This window comes from Egretta garzetta, unplaced genomic scaffold (assembly GCF_000687185.1).
Source record: "Egretta garzetta isolate BGI_Z169 unplaced genomic scaffold, ASM68718v1 scaffold81, whole genome shotgun sequence".
Classification (NCBI taxonomy): Eukaryota; Metazoa; Chordata; class Aves; order Pelecaniformes; family Ardeidae; genus Egretta; species Egretta garzetta.
This window is the reverse complement of record NW_009258671.1, coordinates 6,797,130-6,815,419: the sequence shown is the minus strand read 5'-3', so window position 1 is coordinate 6,815,419 and position 18,290 is coordinate 6,797,130. Positions and strand designations below refer to the sequence as shown.

Sequence of the window (18,290 nt, the reverse complement as noted above, 5' to 3'; positions counted from 1 at the left end):
ACTGGATTTAACTCCATTCACCACAACTCCTTGGGCCTGGCCATCCAGCCAGTTTTTTACCCAGCAAAGAGTACACCCGGCCAAGCCACGAGCAGCCAGTTTCTCCAGGAGAGTGCTGTGGGGAATGGTGTCAAAGGCTTTACTAAAATCCAGGTAGACAACATCCACAGCCTTTCCCTCATCCACTAAGCTGGTCACCTTGTCATAGAAGGAGATCAGGTTGGTAAAGCAGGTCCTGCCTTTCATAAACCCATGCTGACTGGGCCTGATCACCTGGCTGTCCTGTACCTGCTGTGTAATGGCACTCAAAATTATCTGCTCCCTACCCTTCCCCGTCACCGAGGTCAGACTGACAGGCCTGTAGTTCCCCAGATCCTCATTCCGGCCCTTCTTATAGATGGGCATCACACTTGCTAACCTCCAGTCAACTGGGACCTCCCCAGTTAGCCAGGACTGCTGAAAAATGATGGGAAGTGGCTTGGTGAGCACTTCCACCAGCTCCCTCAGTACCCTTTCATGGATCCCATCCAGCCCCATAGACGTGTGTGTGTCTAAGTGGTGTAGCAGGTCGTTAACCATGGTTAACCATTGGATGGTGGGGGCTTCATTCTGCTCCACGTCCCTGTCTTCCAGCTCAGGGGGCTGGCTACCCAGAGAACTACTAGTCTTACTATTAAAGACTGAGGCACAGAAGGCATTAAGTACCTCAGCCTTTTCCTCATCCTTCCTCACTATGTTTCCCCCCACATCCAACAAAGAATGGAGATTCTCCTTAGAGCTCCTTTTGTTGCTAATGTAGTTATAGAAATATTTTTTATTGCCTTTTACACCAGTAGCCAGATTAAGTTCTAGTTGGGCTTTCGCCCTTCTGATCTTCTCCCTGTATAACCTCACAACATCCTTGTAGGCCTCCTGAGTTGCCTGTCCCTTCTTCCAAAGGTCATAAACTCTCCTTTTTTTCCCTGACTTCCAGCCAAAGCTCTCCGTTCAGCCAGGCTGGTCTTCTTCCCCACTAGCTCATCTTTTGCCACATGGGGACAGCGTGCTCCTGCAACTTTAGGACTTCCTTCTTGAAGAATGTCCAGCCTTTATGGATTCCTTTGCCCTTCAGGACTGCCTCCCAAGGGACTCTGTCAACCAGGCCAAAGTCTGCCCTCCAGAAGTCCAAGGTAGTAGTTCTGCTGACTCCCCTCCTTACCTCTCCAAGAATTGAAAAATCTATCATTTTGTGATCACTTACGCCCAAGATGGCCTCCAACTGTCACATCACCCGCAAGTCCTTCTCCATTCACAAACAACAGGTCCAGCGGGCACCTTCCCTAGTTGGCTCACTCACCAGCTGTGTCAGGAAGCTGTCTTCCACACACTCCAGGAGCCTCCTTGACTGTTTCCTCTCTGCTGTATTGCATTTCCAGCAGACATGTAATAAGTTACAGTCCCCCGTGAGAACAAGGGCTAGCAATTGTGAGAATTCTCCCAGCTGCTTATAGAATTTTTCATCTGCCTCTTCACCCTGGTTGGGTGGTCTATAACTGACTTCTACCATGATATCTGCCTTGTTGGCCTTCCCCCTGATTCTTACCCATACACACTCAACCCTATCGTCACCATCATTAAGCTCTAGACAATAAAAACACTCCCTAACACACAGGGCTACCCCACCACCTCTCCATCTTTGCCCATTTCTTCTGAAGAGTTATAGCCATCCATTGCAGCACTCCATTTGTGCCAATCATCCCTCCATGTTTCCGTGATAGCCAGATGGTATTATTGTCTTACTAACTTCTTAACTACATACATGGAGTTTTTGTCAGTTACGACGAGCCCTCCTCAGAAAGTTTCTTAGCCTTTGTTTGCTTAGTTTAAGAACCTGATAGTAGTTCTGGTAATATAACACAAATAAGAATATTGTATATATTGTTTAGCTAGTAACATCTTCGTTTATTTCTTTCATTACTGTAGATTACTAATTAAGACAATCAACTGAACATCTAATTTTTTGCATGTTTATGCACCAATTACAAAATTATTACAGCAATTCTTAACTTCTAAACTACAGTATGTCCTTTTTATGGTGAACATAATTTTTACAAAATAACTTGAATTGCCGGGGAACCATTACTTGAACTACAAACTGCATAATGCAAAGCACTGAACAATGTGCCTTTGTTTGCTATTTCTCTGCATCTGAGTTTGTTCAAAGTAGAATTCTGTGTCCTTAAAGGTTCATCCCGTTCTATCAGCAAGTCGTCTTCTCTATAAATTAGATCAACACTGCAAATAATTCAAAAGCAAATGCATGATGTTTATACTCCAGGCTCTTCTTGTACCAAGGGGTTAGGCATCTTTATCAACCAGTGACCTCCTTTGCAGCTTTCAATTGTTATCAACTTGCAACTTCCCCAAGATAAATGCAAACTTGTACAAGCAGATGTGCTTTGCTTCACTCCTGGTATTGTACTGAGCAGAATTTTTAGTATTCATTAAAAGCAGTGACAATCATATAAGTGCCCACTTAATGCTTTTCCCCTCTCATTTCAACCTTTTAGAACACAGTATTGAGTGATATAGTAAAAAGACTGCATAACCGTCTCAGATTGCTTTTTAGTATCTCTTTGACAGTTCTGTGTTTAAACACTGGGGCTGATGTCTGGGAAATTCACATTAACATACTTTTTGTATGGTGTGTAATCTGGAATAACATTGTAAATGAACACTCCCTCCTAAGTCATGTGTAACCTGCTAGCTCTAGACATTCTTGCATTGTAAAAGCCAGTAATTATATCAAACACTAAAACAGCAAACACATACAATACTGCTTGCATTTGCAAAACAGGATTTCTTAAAATAAATAGATAAAGGCAAATCAAACTAAAAAATATCTGGTAATAGTCCAACTTGGGCTTTTTGATAGACTGTGTTTTATACACACCCACACACATGTATAATAATTGGCCAAAGGAAAAGTGGGTTCCTTTTACCCTCGTTTATTTAATTACCCTCTAATTCTACAGAACCAACGCAATGCATGCTGCAAACTAGGCCATTCGAGTAGCTGTAGTGAGTCAAGCCAAAAGATTATGTAGCTCTGTACCTTCTGTCCACTAGTGGTCAGTAATGGACACCTAGAAAATTGTACGATTGCAAGATTTGTCTACATTGAACCTTCCCTTGATATGTCCCCTTAGATTATGGCAACCAGTGGTTTGAGAATGCCCAATTACATAAGCCACAGAGTCCACTTTCATAAATACTTTTTCTTTTTTACTTCCTGGAGTAGTTATAGTCTTAAATAATATATCTTTCTGAGGACAGAAATTCCTACAACAGCTTTTCTGCCCTTTGGAATATTCTAGTTTTGGTTTACAACATGTATCTGGGGACAATGAAAGCAAAGGAGATAGAGAACTGTGTTAAAAAGTAACAATTAAAAAATACTTTAGGCTTCCTACATGGATCTCTCTGCACAATGATACAGATTCCTATTCAGATCTTCAGCTCCCACAAAGGTGCTTTCAATATCTCCCAGTTGTCACCTTCTGGAAGGGAAGACTACAAAGAGCTGTATGTCATGTCACTGTATGAGGTGCACAGCACTAATAACAATGTTTAATGTTTGTGTATAGCGTTTTGCAATAGGTGTTCAAAGTGCTGTACTGAGAATAATTAATCCTCCAACACATTCATGTGGTAGGTGGATCAAGCATCATTTTCACAATTTTACAAGGGAAGACAATAAAGAGGCTGTCAAATTTGAAGAGGACTAACTAGAATTTGGTTGCCTGTCTTCCTCAGGCTCTTTCAAATATCTCCGCCAGAGGCAATGACAGTTCACAGAATCATATTCCAGATCTTTCAGTTCCCTGGTTGCTCTCTGCACTTCTGGGCCACACTCTCTTCCTAAAGCTACACTTGTCTGCTAGTCTGGAATAAGACTGGGTATTTTTACTCACTTGCTCATTTGGGGGGTCAGGGATCCAAATATTTATGAAAATCACAGGACATTTTTAGGTGAGTCATCCCAGAGACTCAGAATCTTAAAGTTTGGCTACTTCCTACTCCATCACTGGAAAGAAGCAACCTCCATATTAGTACAAAGTGCAAGAAATGCCCCAAAAATATACGTGTTTGGAAGCAGGAGATGAAGAAAAATCCTTTTATATCACCTACGGCTCCCATAGCTTCTACAGCTTCTCACCTCTACCATGGGAGGAATACCTGGAAAACAGTTTTCTGGATCATCTTTCCAATACAGGGATGTACCTTAACTGTTCCCTGAGACTCCTGCAGTCAGTTTAATGTTCAGAAATCTTCAGGACATATTAACTCCCCAGAATGGCAGAAATACTGGAAGACTGTGTTGCAGTGCACTTTTCTGTGCTGTACTGTCTGAGCCTTAGATGTACAAACGGATCTGAGCCATCACACATTTAAGAAATGCAATAAAAATCAACACTTTTTTTAGTATGCCCAGTCTTTTAAAAATGACATCTGTTCTAAATCCCTACACAGCTCAATGTTTTTCACTGCATTTCCAAAGCCATTCTTTTGTAAATAGATAATTAGTGCTTAAATACTTCTTTCAAGGGGTTTCTACATTAACATAAAAATAGTGTAATTACCGATGGTCAAAATGGCATGACTACAATTTATAAATTCTAATTTCTTTTGCTGCTCTGAAGCTGGTTTTCTTTCTTTTTCAACACAATTTTAATCTGTTTTAAATGTGAGTATTACTGAACCTAAAAATACAAAATACCTGTTAAGAGAGGAAAAAAATAACTACCATCATTTTGCAAGATTGAACAGTAAAGCAAAAGTAAAGCTAAGCCTAGTGTTTCAGGCTTTTCTGAAGATCTTTTATTTTTTATCAAGAACTTAAAACTAGGGATGATGTTTATTGACCAAGTAATTCTAATAGTGCTAGTTACTATAGCTGGGAAAGCATCTTCTCTCTAAAATACTTTTTAGACTGAAATAAAAATGTTATCCTTTGAGCTGAATCTGCCCCTGTCAATTCTTCAAGTGCATGTCAAACAATTTAATCTATTTTTGTGTGTGTGTGTGTATGATATGCAAGTAAGATTAACATTTTCAGGAAAATACTCTGAAGAGCTAATTATTGTTTTTCACTACAATGCAAAGCCACCTTCTATTTTTTTATTTCAAATTTAGCTTGAACTTGAATTTAAAATAGGAACACTGTCTTTGACATTGGAAAATCTCAGGCAAACACACTGAAACAATGGATATTATAAAATGTGTTAGTTTAAGTAATCTTTCCAATCCATGCACAGAAGATAATTCTCAGAGACAATATGGAAGTATGTGTTGCAGCTTATATCACAGATCAGTTATTTAGTTAAATTTCCAGGAAAGTAACCCACAAGCTCAAAGTGACAGTGGGTCCTGGAGCATACACAATTTGGAAATGATATTACAGACTTGAGCAAGGGGAATTACAAGAGCAACTGAGCCAAGCAGGCAATTTCCAGTGCCAACAATATGGGATATAAAAAATAGAGATGGGTTTGGAGTCATTATTTGATGAGTGCACTAAAGCAGGACATGTGTCTTTGTATTTGTCCTACAACACATTTGATTTATATGCAGGTAGGGAATAAATAACAAAAACAAAAATAATGAAAAAGCTGAGGACAAGAATAGCTACAGTGCACAGTGAGCTTGATATATCTTATGATATAATCTGCCTTATCTAGCCTTGATTACATAGAATCATAGAATGGTTTGGGTTGGAAGGGACCTTTAAAGATCATCTAGTCCAACTCCCCTGCCATGGGCAGGGACGTTTTTCACTACATCAGGTTGCTCAAAGCCCCATTCAACCTGAATTTAAACATTTTCAATGATGGGACATCCACAACCTCTCTGGGCAACCTGCTCCATGTCTCAGCACACTCATTGCAAAAAATTATTTCCTTATATCCAATCTAAATCTGCCTTCTTTCAGTTTAAAATTGCCACCCCTTGTCCTATCACAACAGGCCCTGGTAAAAAGTCTTTTTTCATCTTTCTTAGAAGCCCCCTTTATATACTGAAAAGCCACAACAAAGGTCTCCCCAGAGCCTTCTCTTCTCCAGGCTGAACAATCCCAATTCTCTCCACCAGTCTTCACAGGAGAGATGTTCCATCCCTCTGATCGTTTTCATGGTCCTCCTCTGGACCCACTCTAACAGGTATTTTGAAACAATTCCCCTGAATTATTTTTGGCTGTTTAAACTGAAGTCATTAAAATCTCCTGGACACACTGGAAAATTAGCGCATGTTCAAAGCTTTCATACCATGCATCCTTACGTTGTCGTTAGAAACTCTCACTGGCCTCACGGCCTTCCATTTGCCCCTACCATACTACACATTTTGTACTTCATTTTTTCTGATGCTCCAAAATTGGATTTTCAAATTTGGAAGAAAAATACAGTCAGAGAAGAAACTAGGCAAAAACAAGGAGAAGATGAAATATAAAAACAGGAGAAAGGTCAATTTGGGAAAAGAAGGGAGGGAAACGACCAGGTTGGCACTATTGGCAAGCTTTGTAAACTGACTATTCATCTCCTTTTCCCTTCTTTTTCTACCCTGAATAAGGACAGCAAAATAGATATTTGACTTGCAAAAGTACATCATGATACTGCATGACTGGGCAATAAGAGGACAGATGAAACTGAATATAAATTTATGCAGAATAATTCAAGTGCTGGAAAAAATATACCAACTATAGATACACACTGATGGGTTCTGAACTAGATATTACCATTCAGGAAAGAGTTCATAGAGTTATAATAGGCAATTTTATGAAAATGCCATCTCATTGTTCAGTCACAGTCAAAAATAAAAACAGAATAATCCACAACACTAGAAAGGAAAAGAGAACAAACTAGGAAATTTCATTATGCCAGGGGATAAATCTGCAGTGTCCTCGGATCATGTGCAGTTGTGCTCTCACCATTTTTAAAAGGATACAGAACAAAGAGTTGCACAGAGTGACATAGAAGATCAAAGGCATTTAAGGACTACTAAACAGTCTTCAGCCTGAAAAATATCTTAAGGGCAGATATGGGAAGAGCCTATAAATTCTTAAGCAGAATGAAGAATGAAATTGTTCACTTGTGTCTTCCAGTATTAGGAAATACCAAATGAATCTAATAGGTGACAGGTTCCAAGTAAGCAAAGTTCTTCATACAATCCATATCACATTGTAGAACTGATGCAAGATAGGGTCAGCACTCAAAAGTTGCATAGATCCAAAAGGCAATTTAAAAACTCATGGAAGAAAAATATGTATATTAAATACAAAGTAATGCTGTGGCTCAAGAATTCCTTGGACTGCCTACCAGAGAAGGCTGGGAAAATATACACATCCAGGTATCAACAGCATTTAAGCTTCTCCATAGAGTTAGGCATAAACCTAGCCTTAGTGAAATCTCAAATCCCTTCCTGAGAAGAGGGGAGGGGCTTTGAGAAAAAGAAAAGTGAAAGAAAACAACTAAATGCCAAAAGGAATGAAGTGACATGAAATTAAATGAAACAAAGTGGAGGGCTTTAGGGGTCAGAGGATAAAAACTATAAAACTAGGTGACTAGGGGAGAGACAAAGCAGAGCACCTGGCTGCTAGCCACAGTCAAAACCAATACTGGCCTAGAGAGACATATTATCTGAGCTGGTACAGGCCTTCCAGTGTACCCACATACAGTTAGCCTAAAAAAGAGAGAACATATTTTGGGGTATGACTCAGCAAGCCAATGTGCCTCTATTAGCACAACACTTGAGCATGTGCTCAATATAACCATAAGGTCCATGGAAGTTAATGAAGTTAATGTAAAATATACTTCACATCAGACAGGCACAGAAATTTTATGTAGCACAGAAAGATAAAATCTGAACTTGCTGCAGGGCCTCTTGAAAAGATGCAATAGGCCAATAGACCAGCGTGGCACAGACCCAAGAGGGTATGACAGAACAGAAAGCTAAAAAGTAGGAATCAATGCTACACATAAAGATATGATGCAAAAGCAGGAGTAGGATATGTATCTAGTGCCTAAGAGGAAGCCGAGATCAAGAGAAGGTGTACCAAACAAATATTCTAGTGTTTATTCCAAGGCATAAACAAAGTTATAGTCTAGTAATGGCAGAAGACATAAATTTGACACAGAACAAAATAATTAAGTGGGAAGGTGAGCTCTGTGCTATGGGATGAAGGAACGGACAGGGAAATCTGGTGGCAGCAGGTAAGAATGACAGTGGAGGCAAAAGTCCATGCCAGAGTCTCAATTGCTTTCTCAAGAAACTAGTAAAATATTAAGACAAGGAAGAAGGAGAAGGTTGGGTAGGCTGTGGGAGTCACAAAATCATGGCAGGTACTGGAAGCAGCTATCTAGAAAAATCAAAAACTGCTGGAGACTAGTGCCTGTTATGACAAAATGGACAACCAGCAAAAACTTTTGGAATTTCTTCTTCTCAAAGAGAACACTTTTAGTCATTCTACCATTTACTATAGATTTTTCAAACACTCAAGGTATTCAAGAGTTGATAAACTGTTCATCTAAAACAAAAAAAAAACCTTTCAAAAAAAGCTAAAGTTTCAATTTTGAAATCTCTTTGACTGCAATTTAAAAAAAATAAAAGTTTACAATTTTGAACTGGAACAAAACTTTAAATGCTAGCTGAATGAAACGTATGTAGTGACTCCAAATTATTTTTCTATTGGATTTTCTAGAATTAGTTAAAAAATTACATCAAATTTTTGCATTTTTTCAAATTGCCAAGAAACTAAAAAAAAAACTTGAACTTGCTAAATCTGCGTATCTCAAAGACGCTCTTGAAAAAATATAACTCAAACCACAAAGATCACCTTTTCCCAAACTGCACACTACCATGAAATTGGAAGCATGCCTGAAAAGTCAGAAAATTAAGCCTTCTTTTGGAATAAAAATGATGAAAAGACCATCACAGAAATGCCTTGGGAAATCTCCCGACCATACCGAGAGGATTTCAGCTTAAGGACTTCTTCAGAACACTGTACAGCTGTGACCAGCAGGGAGGCAGATGGAGAACCAGGGAGACAAAAACTGTGCAGCAAGTAATGTGTGTAGCCCCCATCCTTGCTCACTAGCGATATCCCAAAGCACTTTTCTTCCCACACTAGCAGATAAATAAAATGAGTATTATTTAGAAGGGATAACCATATGGTTTGTATAATCTTTATATGCTATTTTCAGTACATTATTATAATACATGGTAGAGACCTACAAAATAGGATTAAAATTTGTTTTATGTTTTACAACCAACCTGTTCCATTTGGGTACAGAGACAGAGGTGAGGGCACTGTAACAGGGTATGTTACTTCCACATGCTGTCCCTACCTTAATACTCACAACAATGTAATTGTTTCGTGCGGTACATATTATTGGGTTCCCAAGCTCAAATAAATATTTATCAGTCTTGCTGATAATTATTTGCTAGTAAATATTTGTTTAAATTGTGAAGTCCTGACTTTTTTTTAATATTCCATTTCAGCCTACATGCATCTGTCTGCTTTGTGCCTTCCCAGTGCGGAATGCTGTAATATGTAGCAAAAAAGACAGGAAAAATGCAGAAATACCAGCTACGGGAGAGAAAATCAACCTAAAAACTGAAATCCATTACCCTTAAACTGTGTCCTTTCGCTTTCCAACTCCTTCGTTTCCTCGCACCCTTTCTGTGATAATGAAGTTATCAGAATCCAGAATCCATTTTTAGTCTAAATTAAGGTATCCTCACTGCTGCAGGAACAATACCGATCAGGGTTTTTGTCTGGATATAGTGTATGCTTTCCAATTTTCACTGTCTTTTTTTTTTAGCATATACAAAACATTGCAGAAGCACATGTAAATCACCACTCTCTTGCCCAGTGGAACAGAATTTCAGTTACCAATGCCAACAGTTGCCTACAGAAGGCATCTACATCTGGTCTGCTACATCCAAGACAGCAACCACAGGCACACGTTTTGCTTTGTTTGGAATTCATCACTGTGGTGCAGCTGAGCCTCAGATAAAAAAAACTATGAGCCTCCGGGGTTAAACAGACAAATGTTTTCAGTCACAACAACTTTTTTTGCGGGGAAGCAAAGCCATAACAATGTATGTAAGAGGTTTTATGTAAATCATTAAAGGCCTACTGACTTAAATTGTTACTAACACCGAGAAGTTGCTTAATGTACACTTGAGAGTGTGAAGGCAGAACAGATGAATAGTCTCACAAATCTTATTTGCTCAGTTGGAAAAATGCAAAAATATTTGTAAAAAAAAAGAAAAAAGAAAAAATCTGATTCCTGCTCATTGCCATTCAAATTTATAAGTCAAATTAATATTCATCATTTCTGAGTGCATGGTGGTTTTTACTGGGAGGCAGAAAGGGCAGATACAATCAGTAAACAAATTTACTTTCAAATCCACACAGAATTCAATACCTACCTAGCCACTCGTTGAATTTTTTTACTTCACTAGGAAGTCCCAGCTCAGTAAAATCACCAGCATGTATTAACACATCTCCATATGGCATTTGGATGGGATCAGTTCTTGAGTGAGTATCAGAAATACAGACAAATCGTGTATATCCTGGAGGTTTGGGAGCATCATGGGGCACCGGATCAACCCTGCAGGAAATGCATCACAACAAGGTTATAAAGTACTTACGTACTTCTTAGTGTCTGTTTTGCAATGCTATTTTTTACCTTTACAGAAGATTACACAGACTTCCAGATCTGTCTGATGGAAGGGATTTATTAAAACAAACCTAACACTAATGGGAGGTGTAAAAATTCTTGATGTTCACATCACAACATTTTCAGTATTTGTTGGGTAGATGGATTAATTTAAAGAGATTAAGGAAAAGAGATTGAACTATGGCAGTAACTCTGAAACAAATACTTACAAATAAATCAAAGGCATTGCCAGTTTCAAAGGAACAGTACTATCCCATTTCATTGTTTAAATATGATTACATGGTACACAGGGAAAAGATTTATTTTAGATACATAAATACATTTAAATGCATTTTTTCTAATTATAACTTTTTTCTGCAAGTTATATAATTCCAGCAAATTTAATTAACACATTTTGGAGATATGTTTCAGTGTGTTAATGCAAAGCAAGATAAGAACTCTCCTGACAACTGCTGTAAATGTATGTTCAAGCCTGACTATTGTTGGGACAAATGTGGCAACTTTCTGGGCTTAATTATACTAAACCAAATCAGATGCTGTGAGGGGTGAGGCTGCATTGTTCAGAGCCCAATCTCAATATTCAAAACTGAGGAAACTAAAAGATCTGACCCAGTTTGATGAGACTTACTTATGATTTAGAAGAGGAAAGCAGAGACCACCTCTCTCTTCTATATGAGGAATACTGATTTTTCAACTCGGTCTTTTTACCCTCAATCCATATTTTGTTAGAATATATAGAAGCAAATGTATCTATATGCAGCTATACCATATCTGCTATTCCAACTAGGGAATTCTGGTGGAGTAAAAACAAAAAGCTACAGATGCAAGAGTTATATTTATGTCACTAGAAACCAGGAAGATATACACAATTGTTACAAATTATTTTAGTTTTACAACATTTATTTTGAAAGGGCAAATAAAATTAGTTTCGTTCACTGTTGCAGTATGTAATACATATTCCTATCCCTTGCAGGTTGTGCTTCAATTCAGGATCTTACTTCTATACAAATAAACTCAGAAAAATAGTTAAGAGATCTTTGCTATTGATAATACTACCCGTTTACTGCCTAGCTTGTCAGAAGTCATTTTATTGCTTGAAAGACATACAATAATAATCTTTAATCATGCAATCTCTAAGTCAAAGAAGAATTCTATGGAATTTATAGGTGGATAAACTGATGTGGTGTTGACAACTCCACAAGACTAGTGAGAGAGCGAGGAATAAATCTAAAACATTCAAATCTTGTTAAATATAGAAAAAGTTCTTATCGTTTTCTACAATATAACTAGAAAACCAGAGTATGAACAAATGAGTTTGTACCCATCCTTTCTATACCTTTTAGGAAGAAGAAATGTTGGGGTTTTTACAGCAGTACTGGAGAAACAAACAGCCTTTCAGTATAAGTACCTTGTAGGCATCTTTCTGAAGTTCCAGCTTTTGACCAGAAAGTAACCAAACATGAGGCAAGGAGTAAAACCAGCTGTGATCAAATCATACCTAATGAATACTCAGCAGTATGTACACACTAGCGGGATATGAAAGCGAGCACATACTGGAAATTGTAAAACTTGTCTGGCAAAGAGTAGAACGTTTGGACCCAGAGAGAGAGCAGCTGCAAACACTGCGTCTAGGGCTGAGGGAGTGCATATGTTGCGAGAGGACCACAGGCACATGTAGAAGGGCAGATGAAAAAAAAGAGAGTGAGCTGCAGGGGGAGTGAGGCATAGGAGGTCACAGCCTCAAACAGTGCAGCTTCATGACTGCCATCGCACATTAAAAATGCCTCTGTTTTGGAGAGAAGAGAGCTGCCATAGAGCGAGCTCCATGGGTGGTGGGTGGAGGCAGCATGGGTGCAAAGGAATACGGATGGTGAATGGTGGGGTTTTTAGACTAGTGAGTCTTGTCATAAGGTGCGCGCTGTATGAAGGGTAATGCATTCAGTTCATGGAGTTCCCCCTCAAAATGGATAAAAATGAGGCAGAGCTGACCCTGGCTATCATTGTAGCCATTTAAGCTAAAAAGATTAAACATCAGTCCAGTAACAAATTTCTGATTATTGCTCTCCCTGCCCAGCACTTCCCAAAGTGAGTTACAGGTCATATTAGTAAGCCAGGTTTAAATTGTGCATACTACCCTGGCACAACATAAGGATATGGACTGGTCTAAAACACCATTTTTTGACTTTTCATGGTAAAGTATCCTTTAAAGCAGGTGCTGCTTCTCCTTCAGAAATCTTTCATAACTCAGCATAGCAGTAAGTTGGGTGTTGGGGAGTAGCATGCATTTCACATGTTGCTCCTCTGAAGCTGAATGGAAAAAACCAACAGACTTACCATGACAACCCATGCCACACATAATACACATGCTTTTTCTTATAGTTTGCATGGGGATGGGGAAGATGTGTACAGTATTTTCCTGGTTGCTGAGGTATGTATAGCTTTTAAATCCTGTGCCAGGGAATTTTCATGGGAAAAAGGCATCAATACAAAAAACACAAATAAATGAGATGCAGATTTTCATGGTGAAGTGATACGCACACACTGAGGCCGGATGTAGGTAAAAACATATGTCAAGTTTCACAAAAGCATCTAAGTTGTATTACTGGAAATAATTTCTGAAGGCTCAATCCCCATATTCTTGTGTAACGTGTTCCCACAGCAGCTGTCACACCAACACCCAATGCACTGCTTGCAGCATGAGCAGAGGCATAAAGATCTCCTGATTATTTTCGTGCGAATGCTTTTGTTTTTCTTGAAACCAGTATGAAAACTTGCAGAGAAATTGAAAAGCAAAGTTAAAAAATCTCAGAGCAAAACCCTGCCAGAGGCTAGTTTATACACTAGATTTCAGTGGTTTCACAAAGGAGCAAGACAGGAACTTCCCAGAAGCTACTGATGGAATTGAAAACACTGTCAGCATTTACCACCCCTCTTGTCAGTGGCAACTCAGTCATCTCACAAGCACAGGGATACCCGACTAAGATGGGGCTAGAAAAGGGCTGTCAGCATGTCATGGGTGCTAAAAAGTGAAACAAGAAATATAAAACTGTACGGAGGACCAAGGAAGAGCTGCAAGATCAAATTCAGAAGAAAAGGAGCACAAAAAACCCCCCTGTGGTTAAAGTAGTTTACTATGAGTTCAAATGTTAGCAGGTCTACGTGAAACCTCTTTATGATTGCCTGCAACATCACTCATTTAGGTATTTTGAACTACACACAAAGACAAGGCAGAGCCCTCACCTCCCTGAAGTTAATGACAAAACCTGCATGGACCAAAGCAGGGCTAAGATTTCACCCATAACAATCATGTGCTTTTGTTACACATTTTACATCTACTTTTCCCTTCTTTGTTACTATTCTATTCATTGGTAGGAAGTAAAAGCAATCCTGCTGGTATTCAGAAACATTATTTACAATTTCTGTACCAAGAGAAAGAGTAGGTCAGACTGCGGTAAATGTTTCAACTGATTTAGCCTGTTTTTCTATTTGCAGAAGCTTCTTCAATAGTATTAATCATTCATGAGAGATTGCTAAACACTTCTCAGGAACCATTTTCTAAGGATAGTGTATTTTCAACTACTTGCTTAGGTGCTGAACTTCTATCATGCAGTTGATTGTCTAAGCCTTCCAGTAATATGATTTGTTACTGGTTAGAAGTTTAAACAGCGTATTGTTGAGTGCCGAGTGGATACTAATAAATAACTTATTTTCAGCCCAGGGAAAAACATTCAGCTTTTAAGACTACTGAACAAATTCATGAGTACCCAGGAACTGTCTGAATATTCACAAATGGCTAAGCCTCGACAAATAAAGCAACCTGCATTTGGCATTTTCATTTGTAAAAGTATTTCTGAACCCACATTTGTTTGTTTGTACTTTTGCTACCATTTGCCAGCTCTATAAACAAAAGATGTTTCCCAGTGCTAACACTCAACTCATTTTACTGTTTGCATTTCAATAATACCTAAAAACCCCCAACACAGACCATAAGCTAAGACATTGCCCCCAAAACCCGAGTGTTTGCTCACCACCCTGATATATCTGTTAGTCTTCAGACTTTTTTAATAAAGTATCTAATTTATGCCAAAGAATGTATGTAAGCATTCACTAAATATACACATAGTGTTCAACCAGTCATAATTGCTGGGTTTTTTAACTGCAGAAATCATGACTTGTTTGTAAATTACCAAATCATATTAAATACCAAAAACGTGAATGAGGTGATTATTTATTCAGTCTTCCTAAAGGAACAAAAGTTTCCTTTAAAAAAATGAAAACCAGCCTTCCGATCTAAAGATAAGGCTGCTTCCCTCTTTAATAAACACAATAAAATGGTGCAGACATTTTTATTCCCTATAAAAATATTTTACAGTAGAATTTTATACTTAATTTATTTGTAATAGCTTTACTGTTTTGCTCTTCCTTCTGGCTTTAAACTTTATGGCAGGTTTCATTCTGCAATTATAATTCTCCACTTTACATTACAAGTAAATCATTTAGAGCAGTTAATTTTACTGATGTTGTCATTATATAAGAAGTCAGAAACAAACACATTATTTTAATTACTCTTTAAGCACTTGGCATCTTCAGCACATCGGTATGAAAGTAAGTTGTCGGATGGGTGCCCACACTATTTTATTTATTGATGTGATTTTTCCCTTGTATGTAGCTGTAATATAACTAACCAAACAGTATGCGTTGTACAGATACAGGCTTGGTATTTTCAACAACTATTTACATCAATAAGCAAGTGCACAATGCAAATAAACATTATTAAGATTGCAGAAAGTATCATTCTTGTAGCATCTCTTATTTTATTACCGCTGCTTGTTGTTTATTTCTCTTTTTAATACGTAAGTATTATGTATTAAAGTTATGCTAGTGGAGTGATCTTTCTCCCATCCTTTAACAAAGTACTTATACTTTCCAAATGGACTGATTTTGTATCATTATAGTAATTACTATTAGAAAGGCAGGAAAACAGTGTTCTTTGAATTCTTTTTGACTGGTCCATCAAATACCACATCGACAAGGCAATAACAATTCAGAAGGCTGTGCTAGAGCAATAACAAAACTATAATACTTACATTTGCACATGTGGGGGCTGAAAACGTCCCTGGTTAATGTTGTAGAACGTGAAAGCCTGTGTGGGGTTGGAGCTGTACTCATCCACTTCAATTATGAGTCTACTGTGCTGATGCCTTCTAGCTGCCATAATGTGCGACTGGGCGAAAGCCATGCTTGCACTGTGTAGTTCAGCTTTTTCAGGCAATCATAGCTGCTATCTTCCTACATCGACGGAAGAAGACCATGACATCTCCTTACCTCATCACCACACTCCCCTTCGAAAAACCTAAAAGCAGATTGAAAAGATGGATAACTGTTTGACAGTTAATCTGTTTGGAATTTGCTTTATTTGAGATGAAGATGAAGGGGGGATATGGAGGGTCAAAGACACACAGCTCAAAGAACTCATCACAAACCTTTCCAACCCAGCAATTTGTTGAACAGACTTTACTTGGGGGTGGGAAGCAGGGAGTGGAAGTAAACTTGCTAAAGAACACAAGAGCAAGTTGCTCAAGTATTTCAGTCATTTAACATAAACCTAAAAGACATGGCAGCCATTCTTCAGAATGGCGCATCAAATAATAATGCTTCTCCAACACAATAATTTACTTTCTTTTTATTGCATTGCTGAATGTTTATTCCTCATCCTTCTTCAAAAAAACCCCATCAAACCTGAAACTGAATACATAGCTGTGCACAACTAAAATGTGAATTAATTTAACAAGAATCATAGAATGTTTTGGGTTGGAAGGGATCCCTAGAGGTCATCTAGTCCAACCCCCCTGCAGTGAGCAGGGACACCACTAACCAGATCAGGTTGCTCAGAGCCCCGTCCAACCCGGCCTTGAGTGTTTCCAGGGATGGGGCCTCCACCACCTCTCTGGGAAACCCGTTCCAGTGTTTCACCACCCTCATTGTAAAGAATTTCTTCCTTATATCCAGTCTAAACCTACCCTGCTTCAGTTTGAAACCATTACCCCTTGTCCTGTCACAGCTGGCCCTACTAAAAAGATTTTCCCCCTCTTTCCTATAGGCTCCCTTTAGGTACTGAAAGGCTGCAATCAGGTCTCCCCGCAGCCTCCTCTTCTCCAGGCTGAGCAACCCCAACTCTCAACCTGTCCTCATAGGGGAGGTGCTCCAGCCCTCAGATCATTTTAGTAGCCCTCTTCTGGACCCGCTCCAACAGTTCCATATCCTTCTTGTACTGAGGGCTCCAGAGCTGGAGTCAGTTTAACCAATTCTTCAGAAAGTCTGTGCCATTTATTACAGGCAATCACTGCAAGTGGTTGTTCTTTACATCCAACGGAACAGAGCAAATGGCCTTCTGTGCACTTGCTCCTGCTTTTGCAGTATCGCTGAAGGAACTCCTGACACAGATACAACAGGGCTCCCCCCTTCAAACATATTCTCTCTTCCATCAGCACTAGCCCAACATTCTGGATTCACTGGAAAAGAAAGTGATTTAAAGGCTAACACACAGTTAAATGTTATTAAATATTAAAAAAGTGAAATCCATACAGGTTTTATGTTTGGGAATAAATTTTTCCCTGAAGGTTATGCAAGTCTAGAACAGCAGCACTGAAAATGGGTTGAGGAACAGCACAGTGAAGCCAACTGGAATGCAAAAAGTATCCCCTAGAAACAGCAGAAAGTAATTTAAATGTGAATTTTACTTTTATTTCCCAGTTTTAATAAAAAATGGATTATAAGCTATAAAGGTGGGTATTTTTCCAGTAAAATTCTGCATCCTTTTTAGAAGTTGTCTGTCTTAAATATTTACTTTCATGCAAGCGAGGGCTCTTTTCTTCTAGGGAATATAAGTAATCTGCTTCAGAAGATGTATTTCATGAAAAGCCATGCTAGAATGCAGCAATTCACTTAATATGTGCAGTTGCTGGAAAGCAAGACTACAAGTATTTTATGTGACCTTGCTGATGTGCCTTGCTTCCATTCTGAAGGGACCACTGCCAAGAGTGATGGATGAGGGAGGTCTTCATAGTCACTCAAATTTTTAAAGCTATTTACAGGTATTTCGGTCCAATTCAGTTCTAGTGGCAGTCAAGCACCTAAGCATCTTTAAAAGTCTGGGCTTCAGTCCTTTGCTTAACTACTATAGATGTTACGTGCTCCAAGAAGTGGTGGTGTATTTTTGTTTTGGGAAATCTTGTCCTTAGGAAACTGTAATGAGAGATTCAGCTCAGTTTTGTTACTTGCTGAATGGCTGTAAAATGATGACAACTTGCTGTCACTAACAACCCGCAGGAAAACAGCCTGAGAATAAAAGAGCAGATTCCTTCATGCCCTCCCCTAGAACTGAGTGCTAAGGAATTGGTAGAATAACAACAAAGAAAATTTGGGGTTTTAAAGACTCTCAGATGCCACGTTCAGGCTACGGAACAAGCAGCAGCACAAAGGAATGTACCAGAACAGGGGGAGAGGAGGGAGGCATGATCCTTGTAAGAATAATCAAGTACAAATTGCTGCATTTAGGAAATAGAAATTATG

The 18,290-nt window shown here is 38.7% G+C and overlaps 1 protein-coding gene across 1 annotated transcript in view; it reads right to left on the bottom strand.

Annotated features, from left to right (window-relative positions):
• Positions 1-15,980, bottom strand: part of MPPED1 (metallophosphoesterase domain containing 1) — a 51,542-nt gene extending 35,562 nt beyond the window's left edge. Inside the window, exons 1-2 of the mRNA XM_009648771.2 lie at positions 15,806-15,980; positions 10,468-10,649 (exon numbers count right to left, since the gene is read on the bottom strand). Of these exons, the coding sequence (XP_009647066.1) occupies positions 10,468-10,649; positions 15,806-15,957 (334 nt within the window). The 5' untranslated portion in view covers positions 15,958-15,980. The remainder of the gene's footprint in view (positions 1-10,467; positions 10,650-15,805) is intronic.
• Positions 15,981-18,290: the final 2,310 nt, after the last annotated feature.